Source organism: Euprymna scolopes, chromosome 2 (genome assembly GCF_053919585.1).
Source record: "Euprymna scolopes isolate OS-2025 chromosome 2, ASM5391958v1, whole genome shotgun sequence".
Taxonomy (NCBI): domain Eukaryota; kingdom Metazoa; phylum Mollusca; class Cephalopoda; order Sepiida; family Sepiolidae; genus Euprymna; species Euprymna scolopes.
The window spans coordinates 127,066,838-127,088,360 of record NC_136483.1 but is presented as its reverse complement, the minus strand read 5'-3'; the positions used below and the strand labels follow the sequence as shown (position 1 = coordinate 127,088,360).

The window sequence follows — 21,523 nt, the reverse complement described above, 5'->3', positions numbered from 1 at the left end:
GATATTGTTCTGCCGTTTGTGCACATTATATTTGCATGAAATATCTTGATTTTTAATCCTATTAATGTCAAAATAAGACAGGGAAAAAATGAGTTCATTTTATTTATATAGAGATAACTGTGGTGTAGATGTGAAGGTCCTATGTGGTTGTTGTTCTTGCTTTAATAAATAACAGTGGTGTAGATGTGAATGTTCTATGTGGTTGTTGTTCTCGACTTAATAAATAACTGTGGTGTAGATGTGAAGGTCCTATGTGGTTGTTGTACTTGTTTTAATACATAACTGTGGTTTAGATGTGAATGTTCTATGTGGCTGTTGTTCTGGACTTGATAAATAACTGTGGTGTAGATGTGAATGTTCTATATGGTTGTTATTCTTGTTTTAATAAATAACTGTGGTGTAGATGTGAAGGTCCTATTTGGTTTTTGTTCTTGTTTTAATAAATAACTGTGGTGTAGATGTGAATGTTCTATGTGGCTGTTGTTCTTGACTTAATAAATAACTGTGGTGTAGATGTGAATGTTCTATGTGGTTGTTGTTCTTGATTTAATAAATAACTGTGGTGTAGATGTGTATGTCTTATGTGGTTGTCGTTCTTGATTTAATAAATAACTGAGGTGTAGATGTAAATGTCCTATGTGGTTGTTGTTCTTGACTTAATAAATAACTGTGGTGTAGATGTGAATGTTCTATGGGGTTGTTGTTCTTGTTTTAATAAATAACTGTGGTGTAGATGTAAATATTCTATGTGGTTGTTGTTTTTGACTTAATAAATAACTGTGGTGTAGATGTGAATGTTCTATGTGGTTGTTGTTATTGATTTAATAAATAACTGTGGTGTAGATGTGAATGTCCTATGTGGTTGTCGTTCTTGATTTAATAAATAACTGTGGTGTAGATGTGAATGTTCTATGTGGTTGTTGTTCTTGACTTAATAAATACCTGTGGTGTAGATGTGAATGTCCTTTGTGGTTGTTGTTCTTGACTTAATAAATAACTGTGGTGTAGATGTGAATGTCCTTTGTGGTTGTGGTTCTTGTTTTAATAAATAACTGTGGTGTAGATGTGAATGTCCTATGTGGTTGTCATTCTTGATTTAATAAATAACTGTGGTGTAGATGTGAATGTTCTATGTGGTTGTTGTTCTTGACTTAATAAATACCTGTGGTGTAGATGTGAATGTCCTTTGTGGTTGTTGTTCTTGACTTAATAAATAACTGTTGTGTAGATGTGAATGTCCTTTGTGGTTGTGGTTCTTGTTTTAATAAATAACTGTGGTGTAGATGTGAATGTTCTATGTGGTTGTTGTTCTTTATTTAATAAATAACTGTGGTGTAGATGTGAATGTTCTATGTGGTGGTTGTTCTTGACTTAATAAATAACTGTGGTGTAGATGTGAATGTTCTATGTGGTTGTTGTTCTTGTTTTAATAAATAACTGTGGTGTAGATGTGAATGTTCTATGTGGTTGTTGTTCTTGTTTTAATAAATAACTGGTGTAGATATGAATGTTCTATGTGGTTGTTGTTCTTGTTTTAATAAATAACTGTGGTGTAGATGTGAATGTTCTATGTAGTTGGTGTTCTTGACTTAATAAATAACTGTGGTGTAGATGTGAATGTTCTATGTGATTGTTGTTCTTGTTTTAATAAATAACTGTGGTGTAGATGTGAATGTTCTATGTGGTTGTTGTTCTGGAATTAATAAATAACTGTGGTGTAGATGTGAATGTTCTATGTGGTTGTTGTTCTTGACTTAATAAATAACTGTGGTGTAGATGTGAATGTTCTTTGTGGTTGTTGTTCTTGTTTTAATAAATAACTGTGGTGTAGATGTGAATGTTCTATGTGGTTGTTGTTCTTGTTTTAATAAATAACTGTGGTGTAGATGTGAATGTTCTATGTGGTTGTTGTTCTTATTTTAATAAATAACTGTGTTGTAGATATGAATGTTCTATGTGGTTGTTGTGCTTGTTTTAATAAATAACTGTGGTGTAGATGTGAATGTTCTATGTGGTTGTTGTTCTTGTTTTAATAAATAACTGTGGTGTAGATTTGAATGTTCTATGTGGTTGTTGTTCTTTATTTAATAAACTAGCGTGGGTACCCTGCGTTTCCCGATTGTTTGTTTCCGGGACGGGGGGGGAAGAGGGGGAGTTTTAAAAAATGTTATGGTAGGTAAGTAGGAAGGATCAAACCCGGAGTCATGAGTAAAAATAGGAAAATGAAGTGTGAAAAAAAAACAAAAAAAAACATCTGCAACGTTAACAGTTCGGCCACCAAGAAAAGTAAATTCCAGTTGTTTAGGAAAAAAAAAAAAAAAAAAAAAAAAAAAAAAAAAAAAAAAAACGACTACGGTAGGTCGGCGCGAATGTGAAAATATAATGTGAATTGTCCAGCACGCTAACCACTACGCCACAGAGCACTGCAGCTTAGTTTAGTGATTTTAAATAACTTCACATGAAAGAACTACGAAGCCAAACCGGTGTTCTCTTCTCAACTGTTCCTAGTAAACGATCCCCAAATGGTGTTAAGTGGTGGCAGGGGGAGGAGGAATTTATTAGAGACAAAATATTTTACCACTTCCATTGATCTTAACCGATTTTGGCCGTGACTTCTCAGCAGAAAAAGTATAGAAATCTAAGATTATCGAGGAATTTGAGAAATAATAAGCCTATAACACACCTCAGATATTGTTCTGCCGTTTGTGCCTATTATATTTGCATGAAATATCTTGATTTTTAATCCTATTAATGTCAAAATAAGACAGGGAAAAAATGAGTTCATTTTATGGGTAATGTAATGGGTAATATCCATCGCTAATCGTTGCCACACATGCTCAACTTCCAATAGCCCCTTCTGCCATTGCTCAGGTGCAGGATTGATAGACTGGCATGCCTCACAGAGCTTGATGATCTGCCTGACATCCGCTCTTGTTACTGCCGGGTCAACACGCCTCGCAAAATACAGAGTTCTTTTGATACCTGGATGTCCACTCTGCACATGAATTCTTTGTATTTGGCATGAGCTAATCGCGCCAACTGCGCAAGATCGAGCAGCGAACTCCACGCCTGTCTTCACAGCTTCATACCATTTGTGAGGCACACGGGTTAGTTGGTCTGCACAATTACAGTGTGATGCCACGAGCGTTACACTCACTGACAGGTCATACTCTGATACCAGACTCTTCAGGGTGTTTAGCCTCCGCCGGACTAACATCTCACTGGCTGCCTTAGTGCGGACTCTTGTTCGTCCCGAAAGAGTGTCGGACACCCAGTGGTATTCCACTCAGACCCATAGTGAGCTGCCGAGGCTCAGCATGCCACCCACTGAGCAGATACCTTGTGGATATAATAAACTCATTAGCAGGCAAGTCAGCAACACATGTAAAGAATTCTGCCCACTTCATGGAACTGATCAAGGGAGCACCCATCAGTACAAACCAAATGGTAAGCCTAGATGTGGTTAGCCTGTTCACTAAAGTCCCAACTAGTGAGACACTAGCAGTAAGGAGGGACTAGCTATGGGCTCGCCATTATCACCAGTGACGGCGAACATATACATGGAATACTTCGAAGACATGGCCTTAGGTTCAGCTCCCTTAAAGCCAACCATGTGGCTAAGAAACGTTGATGACACCTTCATACTCTGGCCCCATCAGGAAGACATCCAGGCTCTCCTAGACCATGTGAACTCAATAAGACCATCGATACAGTTCACAATGGAGAAAGAAAAAGATAACCAACTGGCCTTCCTTGATATACTCATATCATGCACAGAGCATGGGTTTAAGACATCCATATATCGCAAGCCTACCTTCACCGGACAATACCTAAACTTCAACTCCCATCATCCATACAGTATCAAACATGGAATCGCACGCTGCTTACAACATCGAGCAGAGACAATAAGTAGCGACACCATTACATATCACCAAGAAATGGTCAGGTTGAAGAATACCCTCCGTCATAACAACTACCCCGATAGCATACTATCCACCAGACGTGTTAATAGTATAAGAGAGGAGAATGAAACCCAAAAACCTCCAATGGTCTTCCTACCATACATACGAGGCATCTCCGAAAAGATTCAGAGAATATGTGCCGCCTACAACATCAGGATGGTATTCAAGAGCGAGTCAACACTCAGATGACACCTGGTACGAGTTAAGCCCCGCATGGAGGAGAACATAACCAAGAACTGCATATACTCCATCCCATGCAGTTGCAGAAAGGTTTACAAGGGTGAAACATGGCGCCCCCTTAAAGTGAGGGTGGAAGAACACCGAAAAGCGGTAACTAAAGGGAGACGGAAAAATCGGGTATAGCCAACCATGTCTGGATGGAGAGGGGGGACCATGGGATGAAGTAAAAATAATAAACAGAGAGACCCACTGGAAAGTGAGAAAACTTAAAGAAACAGCTCACATGCTCGGACATAACAACCTACTGAGCAAACCAAGCATAGACCTGAATGCAATTTGGACACCTCTGATAGAGAGAGAAAACCTTGAATAACAACATAGGTTTAACATTAACAAAAAACCAACTAAGAATTGTCCTAGTGACATATAGACGTTGTATCAAGTTTACAGTTACCCAAAGGTGCCGAGTTCAATCCTGAACGAAGGCAGTGAAAAAGTAACATTCAAAAACAGAGAATCATCAACTATGTCCTAGCTGGAGTCCGAACACGGTACCCCCGTAATAATAATAAAGGGTTGGGTTCGAGACTCCTAACAAACGGTTCCCCAGTTCGATACAAAACACCTGACGAAGGCCGGAGGCCGAAACGTTGTGACAATAACAACCAAGATGAGGAAGTCAGTCCGACAATCTCAATCAAGGAGTTACCTTATTAAAGTTGAAGGTTTCCAGCACAATTGAGAAGTGGTCACTTTCACATGTATCATCATGTGTACTCTATGAAGGTTGTTGTGTCACATAAACTTAGGTCTATCAATGACCCTGATTCAGTGGCATGGTTTAAGTAGGTTAATGTTTTGTTATTTAATAAGCATGAATTTTTGTTATTTACAATTGTTTCTGATATTTGCTTTTGGGGTCAAGCTTTTTTCTGCTCCATATTGGGTTGTGGTTGTTGAAATCTTCCAGCAAAAGGTACGGTTTGGAGAGTTGTTTTAGAAGATTGTTTATTTCTTGTGTATTTATAGTTTCATTTGATCATATGTATATAGAACAGATAGTAATGGTTTTATGTAATGTAACTTTGGTTGCTATTTCTTGTAGTTTTGTTTTGATATCTATTTTACTATGGGATATGTTTTTCATGATGAGTATTGTTGTGCCTTCATTAGCTTTGTGTCCTATGTTATTAATAAAATTGTATTGTTCATAGTTTTTGATCTACAATTTGTCTTTTTCTTGTAGGAAAGTTTCTTGTAATAGATGACAGCAGAGTTTACCTGGGACAGTAGTATGAGTAGCTCATTAAAATTAGCTTTTATACCTTAACAAAGCCATTGTATGATTGTATGTTTCATGTTTTATATTTTGATTTGTCATTTGGGTGTTTCAGTTTAGTTGTCTTTTTTCCAGTTTTTGTTATTCTTTTTTATATATTTATTCACCTTTTTTGGGAAAGAGGTTTTATTCACTGATGGATTTGGTTTCTGTTTCCATGACTTCTGGTTCTTTGGGTTGAGTTAATTTGTCAAATTTTATGCTTGGTCTCTCTGTTACTTCAGGTTCAGCAAGATCGTGGTTTGGTTTTTGTAGGGTTGATTTTCTTTAGAATATTTTTCCTTTTTGTTATTCTTGTTTGTTCAAATGTTTTTGTAGAATCTTTGTTTTCATGTTTGTTGTTTTTGTCTGATTCTGTGTTAGAACTTTTGTGAAGGACTGAAGGACTTTCTTTATTGTGGGTATTTTGTTCTTCAGAGTCTCCTGTCTCCAACATGCTTAAGCTGTTAGAGAGAGGAATTTGTGGGTTTGTTTGCGGTTCTTGATTAGTCAGGTCTGGTTCTAGTTTGCTTTTAAAGGTTTGTTTCTGGTTTTGATCATTTCTGTTGTAGTAGATTTTATTTGATTCATATTAGTTTCTTTTTGGATCTCTTTTAGAATTTTGAGTAGCTCTTCAGTTTAACTATAAATTTATTGAGGAGATTTTAGTAATTTGTCTGATTCGGGGGCAATTTCTGTAAAGTTATGTGTTCTTTGGTAGGAATTTACAATTTTCCTTGCCTCTGGAAAAGAAATGTTTTTCTTGTAAATCACTTCCGTAACCTTTTTCTTTTTGGAAAAGTCTGCATGTTTTGGAATAAGTCAGGTGATTTTCATAAAAAGTTTGGACACTTAGTTTCATTTGAGCATTCGTCTTTTGTATAATTGACCACAGTGACTCATGGACCTGTATCTGTAGGTAGGCTCTCTTCAAATCCAGCAGTCCTACATTACTCCCTTTCTCATAGTTTAGCAGCACACACACCTGCATTCCCGGTAAAGGCATCAACATGTCGATTCCATTCTCGATAATCCATCATGGGTCGAATTTTGTGTCTAGTCAGTTGTTCAGTAGCCATAAGTGGAATTAATCCTTTGGGTGGTCCTAAACGTTCTTGTAGGGATCGTATTAACCAACCATTATCGATCCATGTCAGAAGAATGTTCTTCATATGCAGCGCGATTCTTGGTAGAAACTGCATACTCTGGAATGGTATTGCATAACCGATCTGGCAATTTGATCGTAGTCCATTTCCACCTCGTAGTTCAGGTCCTTTCTTTGTTGTCAAATTTAGCAGAGAAGTTCTTTTTCTCAATAGAAATAGCTGCACAAACTCCTTTCCAAGCGTTATACCTCCAGCTGCTGTAATCATGACGCCTCCCAGAGTTCTTATTGTGTCAATTTCAAGTAATAAGTCGTATCCAAGGGGTTTTTCCTGCATCACCAGGACATCAACTTCAGCTGTGTCACCTTTCTCAGTACAGATTGTGACAGTCCCTATACCACAACATGCTTGGGATAAGCCATTAATGGTTATAACCTCCACGTTGCTTCCTCCATGTCTGACAGTGATTTATGCTAACTATAAATCAGGAACATCTCGTGTCTACAAATGCTGAACATTGCACATCATTAATTTTGATGCCAACAACAGGCAATGTTGTGTTCATTGCTTGGCAAGGGTGTTGACAGTACCTTGTCCTCGACTTCATTTTCCGAACAGTTGCAAGATATGTGACCTAACTCATTGCAGCGATAACATCGTGGTGTTCTCTTTCTTAGGGGCATGAGTGGCCGATGGTAAAAACATCTGAAATAGAGATAAACTTCCAAACCTGATTTCTCAATTGGAGGGCCACAGCTCCCTACCAATTTTTTTTTTTTTTGGGGGGGGGGGGGAGGGGGGGTGCACCTCAATTTTTCTTACTTACTCCCACACCCATCCTCTGATATTAATGTAGAATGAGCCCTTATTTCCAAGCCATCGAAACTTTGGGTGGGGGCGGGGGGGGATTTTCATGTTAGTAAAAGTAAAAATAAAAAATTACTTAGCTTACCATAAACTAAATCAGAGTGCAGAACATGCTTTTTTTGTAATTACAAACAAGTGGTGGTTTCACATACCTGACTTCTAAAGTTGGTAATAGGTAATTGTTTTACCTTTCTCTGTTATGCACCACAAGTCTAATTGATGATTTAGCTAAAGCTCAATTGATGGATATAGATGTTATCCTATTTGAAGCTACCTCCTACAATTAGGGAAACGCTGAATGTTTGCAATTACGTGTTATCATTACTTGCTGTTGTATTGCTTGAAGTTTCAGGAAGCTGCTGCCAATCCTTACATCTAGGCATTTTTCCGCAAAGATTCTGTGGAAGTCTTCATTCTGCCATCTTGCATCACATTGGAACATGGATACTACACACTTCTGATCTACAGCAGCTTCAGCATAATGATTATACCATGATCAGATGAATGTGTAGCTACAAAAGGATAAGGATCCCATCAATCATAGATCATCAGAAATTTGGTACTGATGGAATCGCAAATGCTCTACGCACTCAGTGTTTCAGCTTGTTTCCTATGTAAAGTGTGCCACCTCTTGTATTCAGAATGCCTGGATCTTGAAATAGACTTCCAGGAGATGTAGTAAATATGCAATTCATGATGAATTTAGATCTTCTATGTAAATTTCTACCATTCTTACCTTACATGGTAAGTGAAGGATATTCAATTTTTTTGTCATATTTAGTGAATTGAATAAAAGGTTTTTTACAGCTTGAAATACAGACTTAAAAAATTTTTTTTGCTTTACTATTTTTTTTAGCTTTGTGTTATTTGCCTTGAATTGTATTATATCGACTGTGAACATTCCAAGTCAAAAACAAAATGTATGAATCCCTACATTCGTTTTAACTAAGGGTAAAACAGCAATTCATATTCAATGAATTATCTAGATAAGTATTTTATTTTGGCTTTTAATGTGTGCGGTTAAACGCACCTAAAAAAATGCATTCACTTCTTGTTCTAAAAATAACAAACAAATAAATAAAAACCCAATTACGCGCACAAAGAAAAAAAGATAAATTTCAGAGGTGCAAAGATTTTTAAAAAACGCCCATGCAAATTCTGCGGGGAACAAAATTTAAAATGCGTTTTGTTCGGCGGACGTAGTTGAAAGCATACCATGTGACAAAAGAGTGCACTTCTCGGCCAATCAACGCCCAGAGAAAGATTTAATTTTCAAAACCTTTTTTCTCACATTGGTTGGCAGCCGATCGCCAAATACTTAAACGAATTCACTCACTCACTCATTCTCACTCGGCGCTTTGCTTTCCTCACTTTTCGCTCACTTCTCTATTCACATCAACGACTCCATTGCTACAGATTTTTCCGTCAGCATGACAAAACACAATTATCCACATGCACGCACACACACAGCGAATAATGCAGATATTCAACCGCATGCAAGCACATTTACCTTCTTTATTTCTCCACACACAAAAATTAAGCCTGAGAAAACAAAGGACACCCTTTGCTTTTTCTTGTCAAAACAACAAACAGTTTCAATAATTTTCACATTTGCAAGAACTGTCTATCCAGACACACCTTCTGAACACTAAAAAATGATTCTTTGTTGTTATTTTCGTTTATTTCACATGTTTGATTTTTTTTTTATTTCATTTTATTTATGGTGGAAAAATGAGACCTGAGTGCCAATACAAATGACACAAAATGTGATGAAATACCATTAAACAAATGAAACAATGTAGGAAAGGCAAAAATCATCATGAAAAAATAAAGTGACGTTTTTTATACTTACATCTTTTTCATCATTATGTATTAATAAAACTTTAAGCATCTCAATTTGTAAATTTTCAATATCTGAAAAAAAAAAAAAAAAAAAGTTAAAATTAAACTAAAATTGTATGAATATTGTTATCAATACTTATGTCTATCATGTCAAACATACAAAAAACGAACACAGCAGCCCTTAATCAATATGGCCGATCAATCGCCACGCATTGTTTTAAATCATTTATACTTTACTATCATCGCGTTTCCTTTATTTTACAGACTGATTTTTACATTTACTTACAAGTTACAAATGCCATTACGCATTATTAGGATTAACATTATTTACTCATTGTTATATTAAAAAAATAACGCCGCAGCTTTCTTGGTATCATATCCAGTTTTTGCATTCTAAATTAACCGATGCTAAAATGAACTGATGTCTTTTTAAATCAGTTATACTTTACTATCCTTTATTTTACAGACTGATGTTTACAAAAATTAAATATAACATTTACTTAAAAGTTATACATGCCATTACGCATTATTTCGATTAACGGACTAAATTGAACACATACTTTGTTACCATCACCAAGAAAAATATTGCGACAATATTTGTCTTGGTGATGGTCACAAAGTATGTGTTTTATTCAGTAGAACGTTATAATTGAAAGCTGATCCCCGATGATAAAAGTCATAAAAAAATCTTTTTTTACAATTTTACTTTTTTCATATCTGAAAGTTTGTTATTGATGAGATTAAAGTGAAAAAAGAAAAAAATATATAAATCGTGGAATTTATAGGGGGGGGGGTGCATTTTCATAAACATCCACCGAATCTCTTAATAAAAGAGAGTTGTAGTAGCTCCCTACATCCAAGTAGATTGGGGTGATTAAATAAAAAAAAAAGAAAAAAAATATTTTTCACTTTCAAAATCAGAAAAACTATTTCTTTTTATATGAAAACATTTTCACACTCTAAACCTGAATTATGTTCAAATAAATTATCATTTTCATTACTTCAGCTTGTATTTGACTATATTTACGCCAGTTTATTTTTTTTCCTTCCTTTGTCTGCCCAATAATTTACGCCGCTAAAGTACAAATTTCCCCCTTATTACATTGCCTATAGATATACTTATTTGTTATATATTGGCTTTTGTTTTTTTTGGTTTTTTTTACTATAGTTGTTTTTTTGTTTAGTTCTCTTTTCAGGACTCCTTTTCCACCACTGCTCAGACATTAACTTCTTTTTAGACACTTTTTTACCTTACCACCAACTGCACTATTTCCTTTAAGCTGACTTCTATAGGTTTTAGACTATGCTGAATAGAACAATCTATTTTAACTTTGGTGGAAACAAGTAGTTTTCGAGATATAATGACATGCATTATGCACTGTAATTCACTGTTCTATGCATGCGCGATAAAACAGTGTACTTCTCTCCACATGACACTGCCACCCACCCACAATCTTTTTTTTGTTTATAGTCTTTGCAGATGGGTATGCTGACAACATATATCAAGGTTGAACTTGGGGCAAATACTTGGACCCCCTCATTAAATGGGGTATCTATTCTGAAAGCCATTCTTACCATGGCGAGGTTGGTCATGTCTATTCCATACGATGTTCTTAACATAAGGAGGTTAGGGGTGTCTATTCCAAAACCTGTTCTTAACATTAGGACGTTGGGGATTGACCACCAACAAGAACCAGAGTTTAATTTTTTACAAAGAGGGGGCATTTTTGTTTCATGATAATATCTCTGAATTGATCACCAACATGCCTAGAAGCTTAAAAAAGATACAACAAGCATGTACTAGTACTTTATTGTAATACTTTCATTGCATAATTAATATTTATAAAAATTATCAAAGTTTATATTATAAGTGTCCATTTACTTCTGTAATGTTGGTTTATATATATATTTAAACTAACTCTCAGATTAATTACAACAGCGAAATCATTCTTAGAAAAAGGTAATCTTTTTAAGAACTGTTTTATTAGTGGATCGAATGTACCTTCAGAATAGAGCACAATTTCATAGTTGGGAGTATGCTGGTGCAAATGATAATGACAAACTTTATAAAGAAATAGTAGTATTCATAATTACCAGTCTAAAAAAACACCATCAGTTGTTAAAGCTTGTCCTGAAGTGAGTGGTGAGTGGCTTTCTCAGAAAATGTATTTTACATCTGATAAATTTTGGATTTTTTTTTATTAAACCTGTTGCTGCAGGCAATTATTCAGCCATTGTGAATGCTTTTAATATTTTACTTGATAATTTTCCCCCCAAAATATTTGTTGTTTTTTATTCTATTCATTTGTTAAGGAATATTTGCAATACCTTACTGAATAAAAAAGTTTGTATTTTCTCTTTTTATATTTGAGAGCTTACATATTTCTGTTTCCTCTAATGAAGGATATATAGCTCGGTCTAATTTATGAAGTAAATTGTTATAACAAAGATACTGCCCTAAATCATCATCATCATTATCATGCAGTCTGTCAGTCTTGACGTTGACTAGTTGGGGCCTCAGTGCTTTATCCTTTGGTGTTGGCATAGTCCTCTTTCTGTGTAAAACATCTGGTCACAGGTACTACATATGTGGGTGCCAGGGTTGTGTCGTCTATAGTGTCTCAGCTCTAAGGCTTCTCCAATCTTTCTCTATTTCTTTTTTTTCCTTTGTGGAGACTGTTCTACCAACCACTCCTTTCTTTGGCGTGTTCCTCCCAACTCTCGACATTGATGTTCATTGCCTTCAGGTGCCGCTTTGTTACATCTTTGTAGCGAAGCTTCTGATCTCTTACCTTGCGGGTTCCATTTTCCAGTTCCCCCATAGAAGATCATCATTGGAATTCGGTTTTCTTCCATTCTAGTAATGTGCCCGGTCTATCGTAGTTGCATAGTAGCAAGGGTAGCTTCCACACTATTTAGGTTTGCTCCTCTGAGAACTTCCGTGTTTGGTATGAAGTCACTTCATTTGATCTTCATGATCCTTCTCAGGTGTCTCTGTTGGACGGCTTCCAATCTCCTTACATGTTCTCTATACAGAGTGTAGGTCTCTGCTGAGTACAGCAAGGCTGGCAGGACGATGGTTTTGTAGACTGCACTTCGTCTCTAGCCAGATACCAGCCCTTGTCCAGAGCCTCTTTTCTAGCTTGCCAAAGGAGGCACATGCGCTTTGGATTCGGCAGCTTATTTCTTTGTCAGCATGGTTATCAGTGCTTAGAGTGCTTCCAAGGTATTTGAAGTTTTCAACAACTTTTAGCACCTTGCCGGTCGTTATCTGGTGAGGAGTGATACATCATTTCAGTCTTTTCTATGTTGATTTGTAAGCTTATCTTCCTGGCTGTTTGAGAGAAGGTATCAACTATCCTCTGCATCTGAGCTTGATTGTGAGATATCAGAGCAGTGTCATCTACGAACAGTAGTTCTGTTATCAGCTCCTTCCTTGTCTTGGTCTTGGCCTTCAGTCTTACAAGGTTTCCCATCAGAGCATGTGTGGATGAAGATACCTTCTTCGATGCTTTGATGGAGCAGCATTAAGACGGCTGTCAGAAATAGGGTGAACAGTGTTGGGGCCAGTACGCACCCTTGTTTGGTGCCATGGTTTACTTCCAAGAGTTCACTTTCTAGATTCCCTACTACAACTCTCCCTTTTGTTCCTTCGTGAAATTGTTTGATAATTTCCACAAAGTGATTGGGATATCTAAACACTTTAAGGATCTTCCACAACATTTTTCAATCAACTATATCAAATGAGCTTCTGCCCTCACTTGTTTCAGCTTCTTCTGGTTTGCTCTAATCGGGTTGCTTAGCTTTGATTTTAATGCTTGGTTTCTTCCATTTATTACATCTCTAATCTCTTGGTCATTCTCATTGAACCAGTCCGCATTCTGCTTTTTTGTGTAACCAAGTACCTCTGCCACAGCAGAGAATACAGGCCTACTTAGCAAGTCCCACATTTGTTCTGGTGAATCAGAATCATCGGTGGTTTGTTCTAATGCTGAGTTGATTGCAAGTTGTAGTCTATCTTGCCATTTTCTATCTCCGAGCTTTGATGTGTTTAGCTTTCTCTTACGCTTCGTTGTTGCCCTGCTGTACACAGGTTTTATGGAGAACTTGAAGGTAGTCTTGATTAGGTAGTGGTCTGTTTGGAAATCTGGTCCTCGCATAGCTCTTGTGTTCTTGGCATCTTTGAGGTCCTTCATTATTGTGATAACATAGTCCAGCAGATGGCGTCTCTTTGACCTGGTATGTTCCCAGGAGTAGTAATGGTTATCCGAATGTTGGAAGTAAGTGTTCGTAATTGCCAGTTCAAACTCTGTGCACAAACAGAGCAGCAGTTCTCCATTTGAATTAGGATTTCCCTTTTCAAACTTTCTGAGAACAGGGCGCCATGTATTGTAGTCATGGCCCACTCTAGCATTGAAGTCACCAAGGACAACTAGCTTATCCGCTGCAGGGACGTTTGCTCTGGTGTCTTTCAGCTGAGAGTAAAAGGCCTCCTTTTTCTCGTCTGGGTAGGTCATTGTGGGTGCATAGATGTTGATGATGGTAATGTTACGGTTATGGGATGTAGTGATTTGCAGTGTCATTATTCTTTCAGAGACCCCCTCTGGGGCTCTCTGCGAGTCTACTGGCTAGGTCATTTCTGATCGCAAAAGTGACTCCAGCTCTTTTTGGTTGATCTACAGAACAGCCCTTCCAGAGATAGGTTCTTCTTGCTTCTCTCAGTTGGCCCTCCCCGTTGAGTCTTGTCTCCTGCAATGCAGCTATGTCGATATTTGTATTTTCAAGCTCCAGATCTATTAGTGCTGTTCTTCTATGTGGCCTGCCACCCAAGTCCGTATCGACCACGGTTCTGATGTTCCATGTAACGATGTTCAAGTCTTGAGTGTTGTTATTTCTTGTTCTATTATTGTTACCGCTCGATTGGAGATCCATTGTCCGCGGTTTGACAGTCAGATGGTCTTTGGATGAGCTTTGTTTACCTCACCTTTTATAGACAAGCAGTGCTATCCCTGAACAGGGCTGCTTGGTCATCTGTGCAGCTGCCTCAGGGTATCGTCGTCCACTCGGTACATCTGTGACCTTCACAAACGGCCGCCAATGCACAGAGGTTGGACTAGTGGCTCCCAGCTCTCACACCTGTCACCGTTATCCTCACTCCATCACCACAGGACTTTCCACCTTGGCTCCTAACTTGCTTGCGCAGTTTAGGTGTAGTATCTGTTGCGCATCAGATAGATAACCTCTGAACCTCCAATGCTCATGTCCAGTGGAGCGAATCCGCAACGACTGGCAGCAGAGGAAGCTGCAGCTTCTGGCCGAAAGTAATCTCAATGAGGTTGACAGTCACCGTATCGTATCCGCTACTACGCCTTTTCTTTCTGGATAAGGTTCTATAGCCCTTTAAGGAAAACTGCAAGGCAGCAGTAGGATTTGAAATCAGAGTTTCTATCTCTTAGCCTTTTGCTGTGATAAAGCCCACAAGGCAGTGGTGTTTGATTTTGGGGTTGTTTCCCCTAGTCTTCGCCCAACCAAGGGCACCCACAGGACAGTGGGGTAGGGGTTGGTAGTGTGCCGGGGCATGTCCACACATCGGTGGGCCATAACACATTACCTCTTGGGTCCCCTACTACTCCAAGATCTCCTACAAGTTTAGCCTGAGGCCGCAAGGCATCCAGTTACCATGTGTGGCCAACGTGGAGGCACTGTAGGAGTCTTGATGATGGAGAGGCTATGTACTGGCAGGGAAGACTTATGCATAGCTGCTCCCTTTTCACCGTGAGGTTAGCCAGCAGTGTTGGCTGAAAGCGAGAAGGCATGCAAGCATGAACTTAACACTAACTTGTACCTAACACACTAGATGCATCACATCCCCTCGTTGGATCAAGAAACCAAACGCACACTGCCCTAAATACTAGATTATGCAAGGCTCCAAAACTAACATTGCATCCTAGTGATAATAAAATTTTACTTTAATTGTTGCCATTTTTATATTTTATTGTTTTAGATCTGTCTGCATATATCTCTTTGTTCTGAATATTTTTCTGAGTTCTTCATAGTTGCTTCTGTTTGTTAAATTGTTTTTCTTGAATTTAGTAAGTGTTAAGTGAATATTTGGTTTATTTAATGTCCATGACGGTCTGTTATTTGTTTTTTGTGTGACTATGTTGTCTGGTTTTTCATGGATTTGTGATATTACTTTCTTAATTCTGTTTCTGAAGCAGGGAATGCATTTTGATTTCCCTGAATAGAAATTTATGAATTGTGGGTTGAGGGTGGTCTCATATGTTGTGTTTTCAGGATTGCTTTGCAGTTTTGTAACATATTGTAAAGCTAGTTTTTCCCATCTTAAATATAAGGATTGTTCATGGGCTTTCAATAGGCTTCCAGACTAAGTCTCAGACCTTGATTCTATATGATTAGTATATTTTTTTAAGTAGGATTTGCGAGTGGAGCTGTATATGGCACAAGTGTAGTCCAGTTTGGATCTCATCTAATAAGAAACCACCATGTAGTTTCAAATCTTTTTAGATCTGGAAAAAGCATGATACTACTTGAAAGAGATTAACGATATGGGAAACAGCAGAAACCTAGCAATGTTTATCCTAAAATTCCTTTCTTACAGAACATATAAAGTATGCTTCAGGAACACAATATCAGATGAATACATATAAGAAGCAGGAGTACCACATGGTAGTGTACTCTATTTCTAATTAATATCAATGATATAACTAAAACCATTAACATGAGATTTGAAAAAACACTATTCATTGATAATGTCTTTATAACTTGTTTATTATCAAATATGCCAACTATAGAAAGACAAATGCAGCATTGCCTCAACAAAATAGATAACGATCTGTAGAAGAATGTTAAGGAAGGTGTCTGGCAGGTGTTTCAAGAATTGATAATGGATATAGTCTGGTCCAGTAGCTGTGTCATTACTTTTATGTATTCAGTTTGTAAGTTCTATTATAGTAAATGAGAAGTTGTAATATTCCTTGTTGTTGGATTAGAAATTGTGTCTTTTTTATTCTGCATTATTTTTGTAATTTTTGGAATTTGGGGAGTAGTTGTTGGATGAGGAGTTTTGACTAAATTTAGTTGTGATTATGTTTGCGATTTCTCATCCATGGGTTGTTTTCCATTTGGTGTTTTTATATAGTTTATTCTTGTTCTGACGGTTTTTCCCCAGTTATCTTTCTTATTTCTTATATTTTTTTTGGTGGAGTGTTATTGTTTAATGTTAATATAGCAAGCTTTTGCTTATGCTTGTTGGTATTTTTGGAGGTTAGTTTTTGTGGGATGTTGTTTAAATAACTTTAGCATTTTTTTCCTGTTGGTTATTGCCTCTGTGCTTTATAATTCAATAACTTGAGTGTTATTTCTTCTGCCTGTCACACCAATACTTCCTGGGTAAGGTTGACACTGTTGTCCAAACTTCCAACTTCCAAACTTCTGTATACGTAATGCACCTTCTCTCAACTCCAAACATACTTCTGCTAATTCAACTTATTTCTTCGAAATCCAACTTCAAAATGAATGTCCCTCTAAAAAATCAACCCTTTTTTATCTCCAACCAGGAGCATCTCATTTGCATATCGGGTGGTCACATTGCAAGTATCTAAAGAGATAAGTCAGCCATTTTTGTTTCTTTCTTCATTCATTTCATTCCACGACCAACCCGCTTAATTATGCACATGTGCTAGTTAGGTAAGTCGCACATTTCCCTACATTCTTGTGACCATGACATTGATTTTTGGTTTAGTGGGAGATTTCTGGATTGTTTTGGTTGTTATTTCATTTAGTATATTAGAACATTGGATTTGGTTTGTTAGCTACTTCCTCGGTAATCAATGTTGAGCAAAGTTTGTTGAATTTGGTCGATTTAACTTTATGAATTTAAAATGGGTTTATTTCTTCTGTTGCAGATTTATAAATTTTGAGGAAAATTGGAAAGTGGGCATTCTTATACTTATTCAAAGTCCATAAATATTATGGGAGATCATAGCTGACATTGTTCCCTGAGTGAAGGTATAGTAGTGTTTAGCAGTATTTGAGAGGCTAGTAGTGCCTAGCAGTATTTGAGAGGCTAGTGGTGTTTAACAGTGTTTGATAGGTTAATAGTGCCTAGCAGTGTGTGAGAGCCTAGAAGTGTTTAGCAGTGTTTGAGGGCCTAGTAATGTTTAGCACTGTTAAAGAAGCTAGTAGTGTTTAGCAATGTTTGAGAGGCTAGTAGTGTTTATCAGTATTTGAAAGGCTAGTGGTGCCTAGCAGTGTTTGAGAGGCTAGTAGTGTTTAGCAGTGTTTGAGAGGCTAGTAGTGTTTAGCAGTATTTAAGAGGCTAGTAGTGTTTAGCAGTATTTAAGAGGCTAGTAGTGTTTAGCGATGTTTAAGAGCCTAGTAGTGTCTAGTAGTGTTTTAGTGTGTAGCAGTGTTTGAGAGCCTAGCAGTGTTTAGTAGTGTTTGAAGGCCTAGTAGTGTTTAGCAGTGTTTAAGAGCCTAGTAGTGTTTAGCAGTATTTGAGAGCCTAGTAGTGTTTAGCGATGTTTGAGAGCCTAGTAGTGTTTAGAGGTGTTTGAGTGTTTAGCAGTGTTTGAGTGTTTAGTAGTGTTTGAGAGCCTAGCAGTGTTTAAGAGGCTAGTAGTGTTTAGCAGTGTTTTAGAGCCTAGTAGCGTTTAGCAGTGTTTTAGAGCCTAGTAGTGTTTAGCAGTGTTTTAGAGCCTAGTAGTGTTTAGCAGTGTTTTAGAGCCTAGTAGTGTTTAGCAGTGTTTTAGAGCCTAGTAGTGTTTAGCAGTGTTTTAGTGTTTAGCAGTATTTTGAAGCCTAGTAGTGTTTAGCATTGTTTGAGAGGCTAGTAGTGCTTAGCAGTGTTTGAGAGGCTAGTAGTGTTTAGCACTGTTTGAGAGGCTAGTAGTGTTTAGCACTGTTTGAGAGGCTAGTAGAATTTAGTAGTCTTTGAGAGGCTAGTAATATTTAGTAGTGTTTAGCAGTGTTTGAGAGGCTAGTAGAGTTTAGCACTGTTTGAGAGGCTAGTAGTGTTTAGCACTGTTTGAGAGGCTAGTAGAATTTAGTAGTGTTTGAGAGGCTAGTAATATTTAGTAGTGTTTAGCAGTGTTTGAGAGGCTAGTAGTGTTTAGCATTGTTTGAGAGGCTAGTAGCGCTTAGCAGTGTTTGAGAGGCTAGTAGAGTTTAGCACTGTTTGAGAGGCTAGTAGAGTTTAGCACTGTTTGAGAGGCTAGTAGTGTTTAGCACTGGTTGAGAGGCTAGTAGAATTTAGTAGTGTTTGAGAGGCTAGTAATATTTAGTAGTGTTTAGCAGTGTTTGAGAGGCTAGTAGTGTTTAGCAGTGTTTGAGAGGCTAGTAGTGTTTAGCAGTGTTTGATAGACTAGTAGTGTTTAGAAGTGTTTGAGAGGCTCGTAGTGTTTAGCAGTGTTTTATAGTCCGGTAGTGCCTAGTGGTGTTTGAGAGACTAGTAGTGCCTAGCAGTGTTTGATAGGCTAGTAGTGCCTAGCAGTGTTTGAGTGTTTAGTAGTGTATCAGAGCCTAGCAATGTTTAGCAGGGTTTGAGAGCCTAGTAATGTTTAGCAGTGTTTGAGAGCCTAGTAGTGCCTAGCAGTGTTGTAGAGGCTAGTAGTGTTTAGCAGTGTTTGATAGGCTAGTTCTGCCTAGCAGTGTTTGAGAGCCTAGCAGTGTTTAGCAGTGTTTGAGAGGCTAGTAGTGCCTAGCAGTGTTTGAGTGTTTAGCATTGTTTGAGAGCCTAGTAGTGTTTAGCAGTGTTTGAGAGCCTAGTAGTGTTTAGCAGTGTTTGAGAGCCTAGTAGTGTTTAGCAGTGTTTGAGAGCTTAGTATTGTCTAGCAGCGTTTGAGAAGATATTAGTGCCTAGTTGTGCTTGAGAGACTAGTAGTGCCTTGCAGTGTTTGTGAGTCTAGGAATGTTTAGCAGCATTTGAGAGTCTAGGAGTGTTTAGCAGTGTTTGATAGGCTAGTAGTGCCAAGGAGTGTTTGAGAGCCTAGTAGTGCCTAGCAGTGTTTGATAGGCTTGTAGTGCCTAGCAGTGTTTAAGTGCTTAGCAGTGTTTGAGAGGCTAGTAGTATTTAGCAGTGTTTGAGAGCCTAGTAGTGTTTAGCAGCATTTGAGAGCCTAGTAGTGTTTAGCAGTGTTTGAGAGCCTAGTAGTGTTTAGCAGTGTTTGCGAGGCTACTAATGTCTAGCAGCATTTGAATCACTAACAAAGAAAAAATAGCCAAAATAAATTATTCTAGGAACTCTCATTCTTTTTTTCAGCTGGCATGTTGATCTGTGTAATGCCACCAGCCTCACTACACTTAGCTATTTAGCAGCTCCTTTTCAAGGTGACAGTTTAGTTATTATTTTTCATTATAAGCAACGGAAACTTATGAGACACCTCAACCTTTACCACTGCATTAGCTACTGATAATCTGCTAAGATTACTAATGAATCCACTGCTTATTTGCTCTATTTCATATTAATCCTTGACCATTTCTAAAATCCGCACAGGCCATGCATATATGTGTAACCCCTACAGGGCAGCTCAGGTACATAGGCTTGTGGTTGGGATGCACCTGTGGCCGATACCTGTGGCGTCACCAGTGGCTTCGTCTAGTGGTCGAATTCATCTTCACTGTCATCGTCGGTCGCTCTCCGGTTTCGCTTACAAATCAGCTTCCAACAGTTACCTGGGCTATCGGAGAAATATATTGCATTCACAACGGCGTTTCCAATCAAAGAAAAGAAAGTCAAAACTTAATTGTTTTTTCTTAACATAGAATTGATTATTGTCTTCGACTTTACAAATAATAGTTACACACTGGCCTAGTCATGCAACTTAGGGGGCTGGCAATTTTCTTTCCTTTACCAAGTTCTCTGTTCTTCATCTACCGTCAGTCCACGGGAAGGCATCAACTGCCCAGGCGAAAAGAAGACGCCAATTAGCTAAGTGTCTTGTTTTTATCAAACCAGTCGTTCCTCCTTCCACCTTTTTGGAGTTATTCTTTCTTTTTTTCCTTTCTTCTCCTCTCTTCTTTTATCCTATTAATTTGTACTCCCCTTCCTTTTTTCTTTTGAATTTCCTCCCTCTCTCTGTTTCCCTAATTTCTACTCCTCCTTTCGGCTTTATCTATACCAATTTTTAACCCTCATTGCATTGGATGATATTTTAATATTCTCAGATATGATAGAAACCTATTTAGATAACATAAATAGGGTGCTAGCCAGTTTACATAAGCACAATCTCAGTTTGAAAGCCACAAAGTGTGAAATTTTTAGGACAGAAGTACAGTATCTGGAGTTCAAAGTAAGTGAACGGGGTATACAGTCAAACCTGGACAATATCAAATTGATAAAATCGATTTTGACTCCAATTACTGTGAGACAAGCGAAAGTTTTCATCGGTATGATGTCATATCGGCGATTCATAAAAACATTTTTCCAAGATTGTTGAGCCATTAGTTCACCTGACGAGGAAATATGCGAGATTTGAATGGGACGACACATGTCAGTCTGCCTTTGATAGTCTAAAAATGAAGCTGACAGATATGGTTATACTCACTTATCCCAATCCCGAAAAGAACTACTGACTGTACATGGATGTCTCCGATCATGTGATTGGGACATGTCTGTTGCAAATAGTCTATGATCAGAGGGTTAAGAAGCTGAAAAACCAATTTACTTCTTATACCATAAACTAAGCATACACTATGCTCTTAATAAGTTGAATCACTATTTGCATAGTGCGGAGTTAACCATCTCTATTGATCACATACCCCTGAAATATTTATTAAACTCACCTATATAGAATAGGAAAATACAGATGTAGCCTTTGAGTATGGCTTGCTATAGCAGCACCATACAGTACCTGATGGGAAGGACAATGTTTGTGCAGATCTCTTAGCATAAGTAGTGGATTAGAGTTGAGACAATGACGATCCCCCGGTATAAATAGATGGTAGGAATTATTCGGTAAGTGCAATAAACTCTAATCATTTTGAGCCAAAAGAGTTTCTGTCATATAAGAAGGTTGAGGGCTCATCAGTAACACACCAATGTCCTAGGTTATCGGGTTTAGATTTAATTAGGGGATAAGAGGCAGATAAACAAATTTTAGATTTAAAGTTACAAATGAAAAAGATAAATCATCCAAAATAGAACAAATTCATAGTAATGGACGAGATAGTGTATTACTGTTGCATAGGATGATTTGTTTTGGAGTATGAAGAAAATCAAGTTTGTT

The 21,523-nt window shown here is 37.7% G+C and overlaps 1 protein-coding gene across 3 annotated transcripts in view; it reads right to left on the bottom strand.

Annotated features, from left to right (window-relative positions):
• LOC145295982 (E3 ubiquitin-protein ligase RNF123-like) overlaps positions 1-21,523 on the bottom strand; it is a 911,347-nt gene that overhangs the window by 460,340 nt on the left and 429,484 nt on the right. For all 3 annotated transcript variants that reach the window (XM_080141948.1, XM_080141929.1, XM_080141938.1), the window contains one exon: positions 9,286-9,347. In XM_080141948.1, the coding sequence (XP_079998074.1) occupies positions 9,286-9,347 (62 nt within the window). The remainder of the gene's footprint in view (positions 1-9,285; positions 9,348-21,523) is intronic.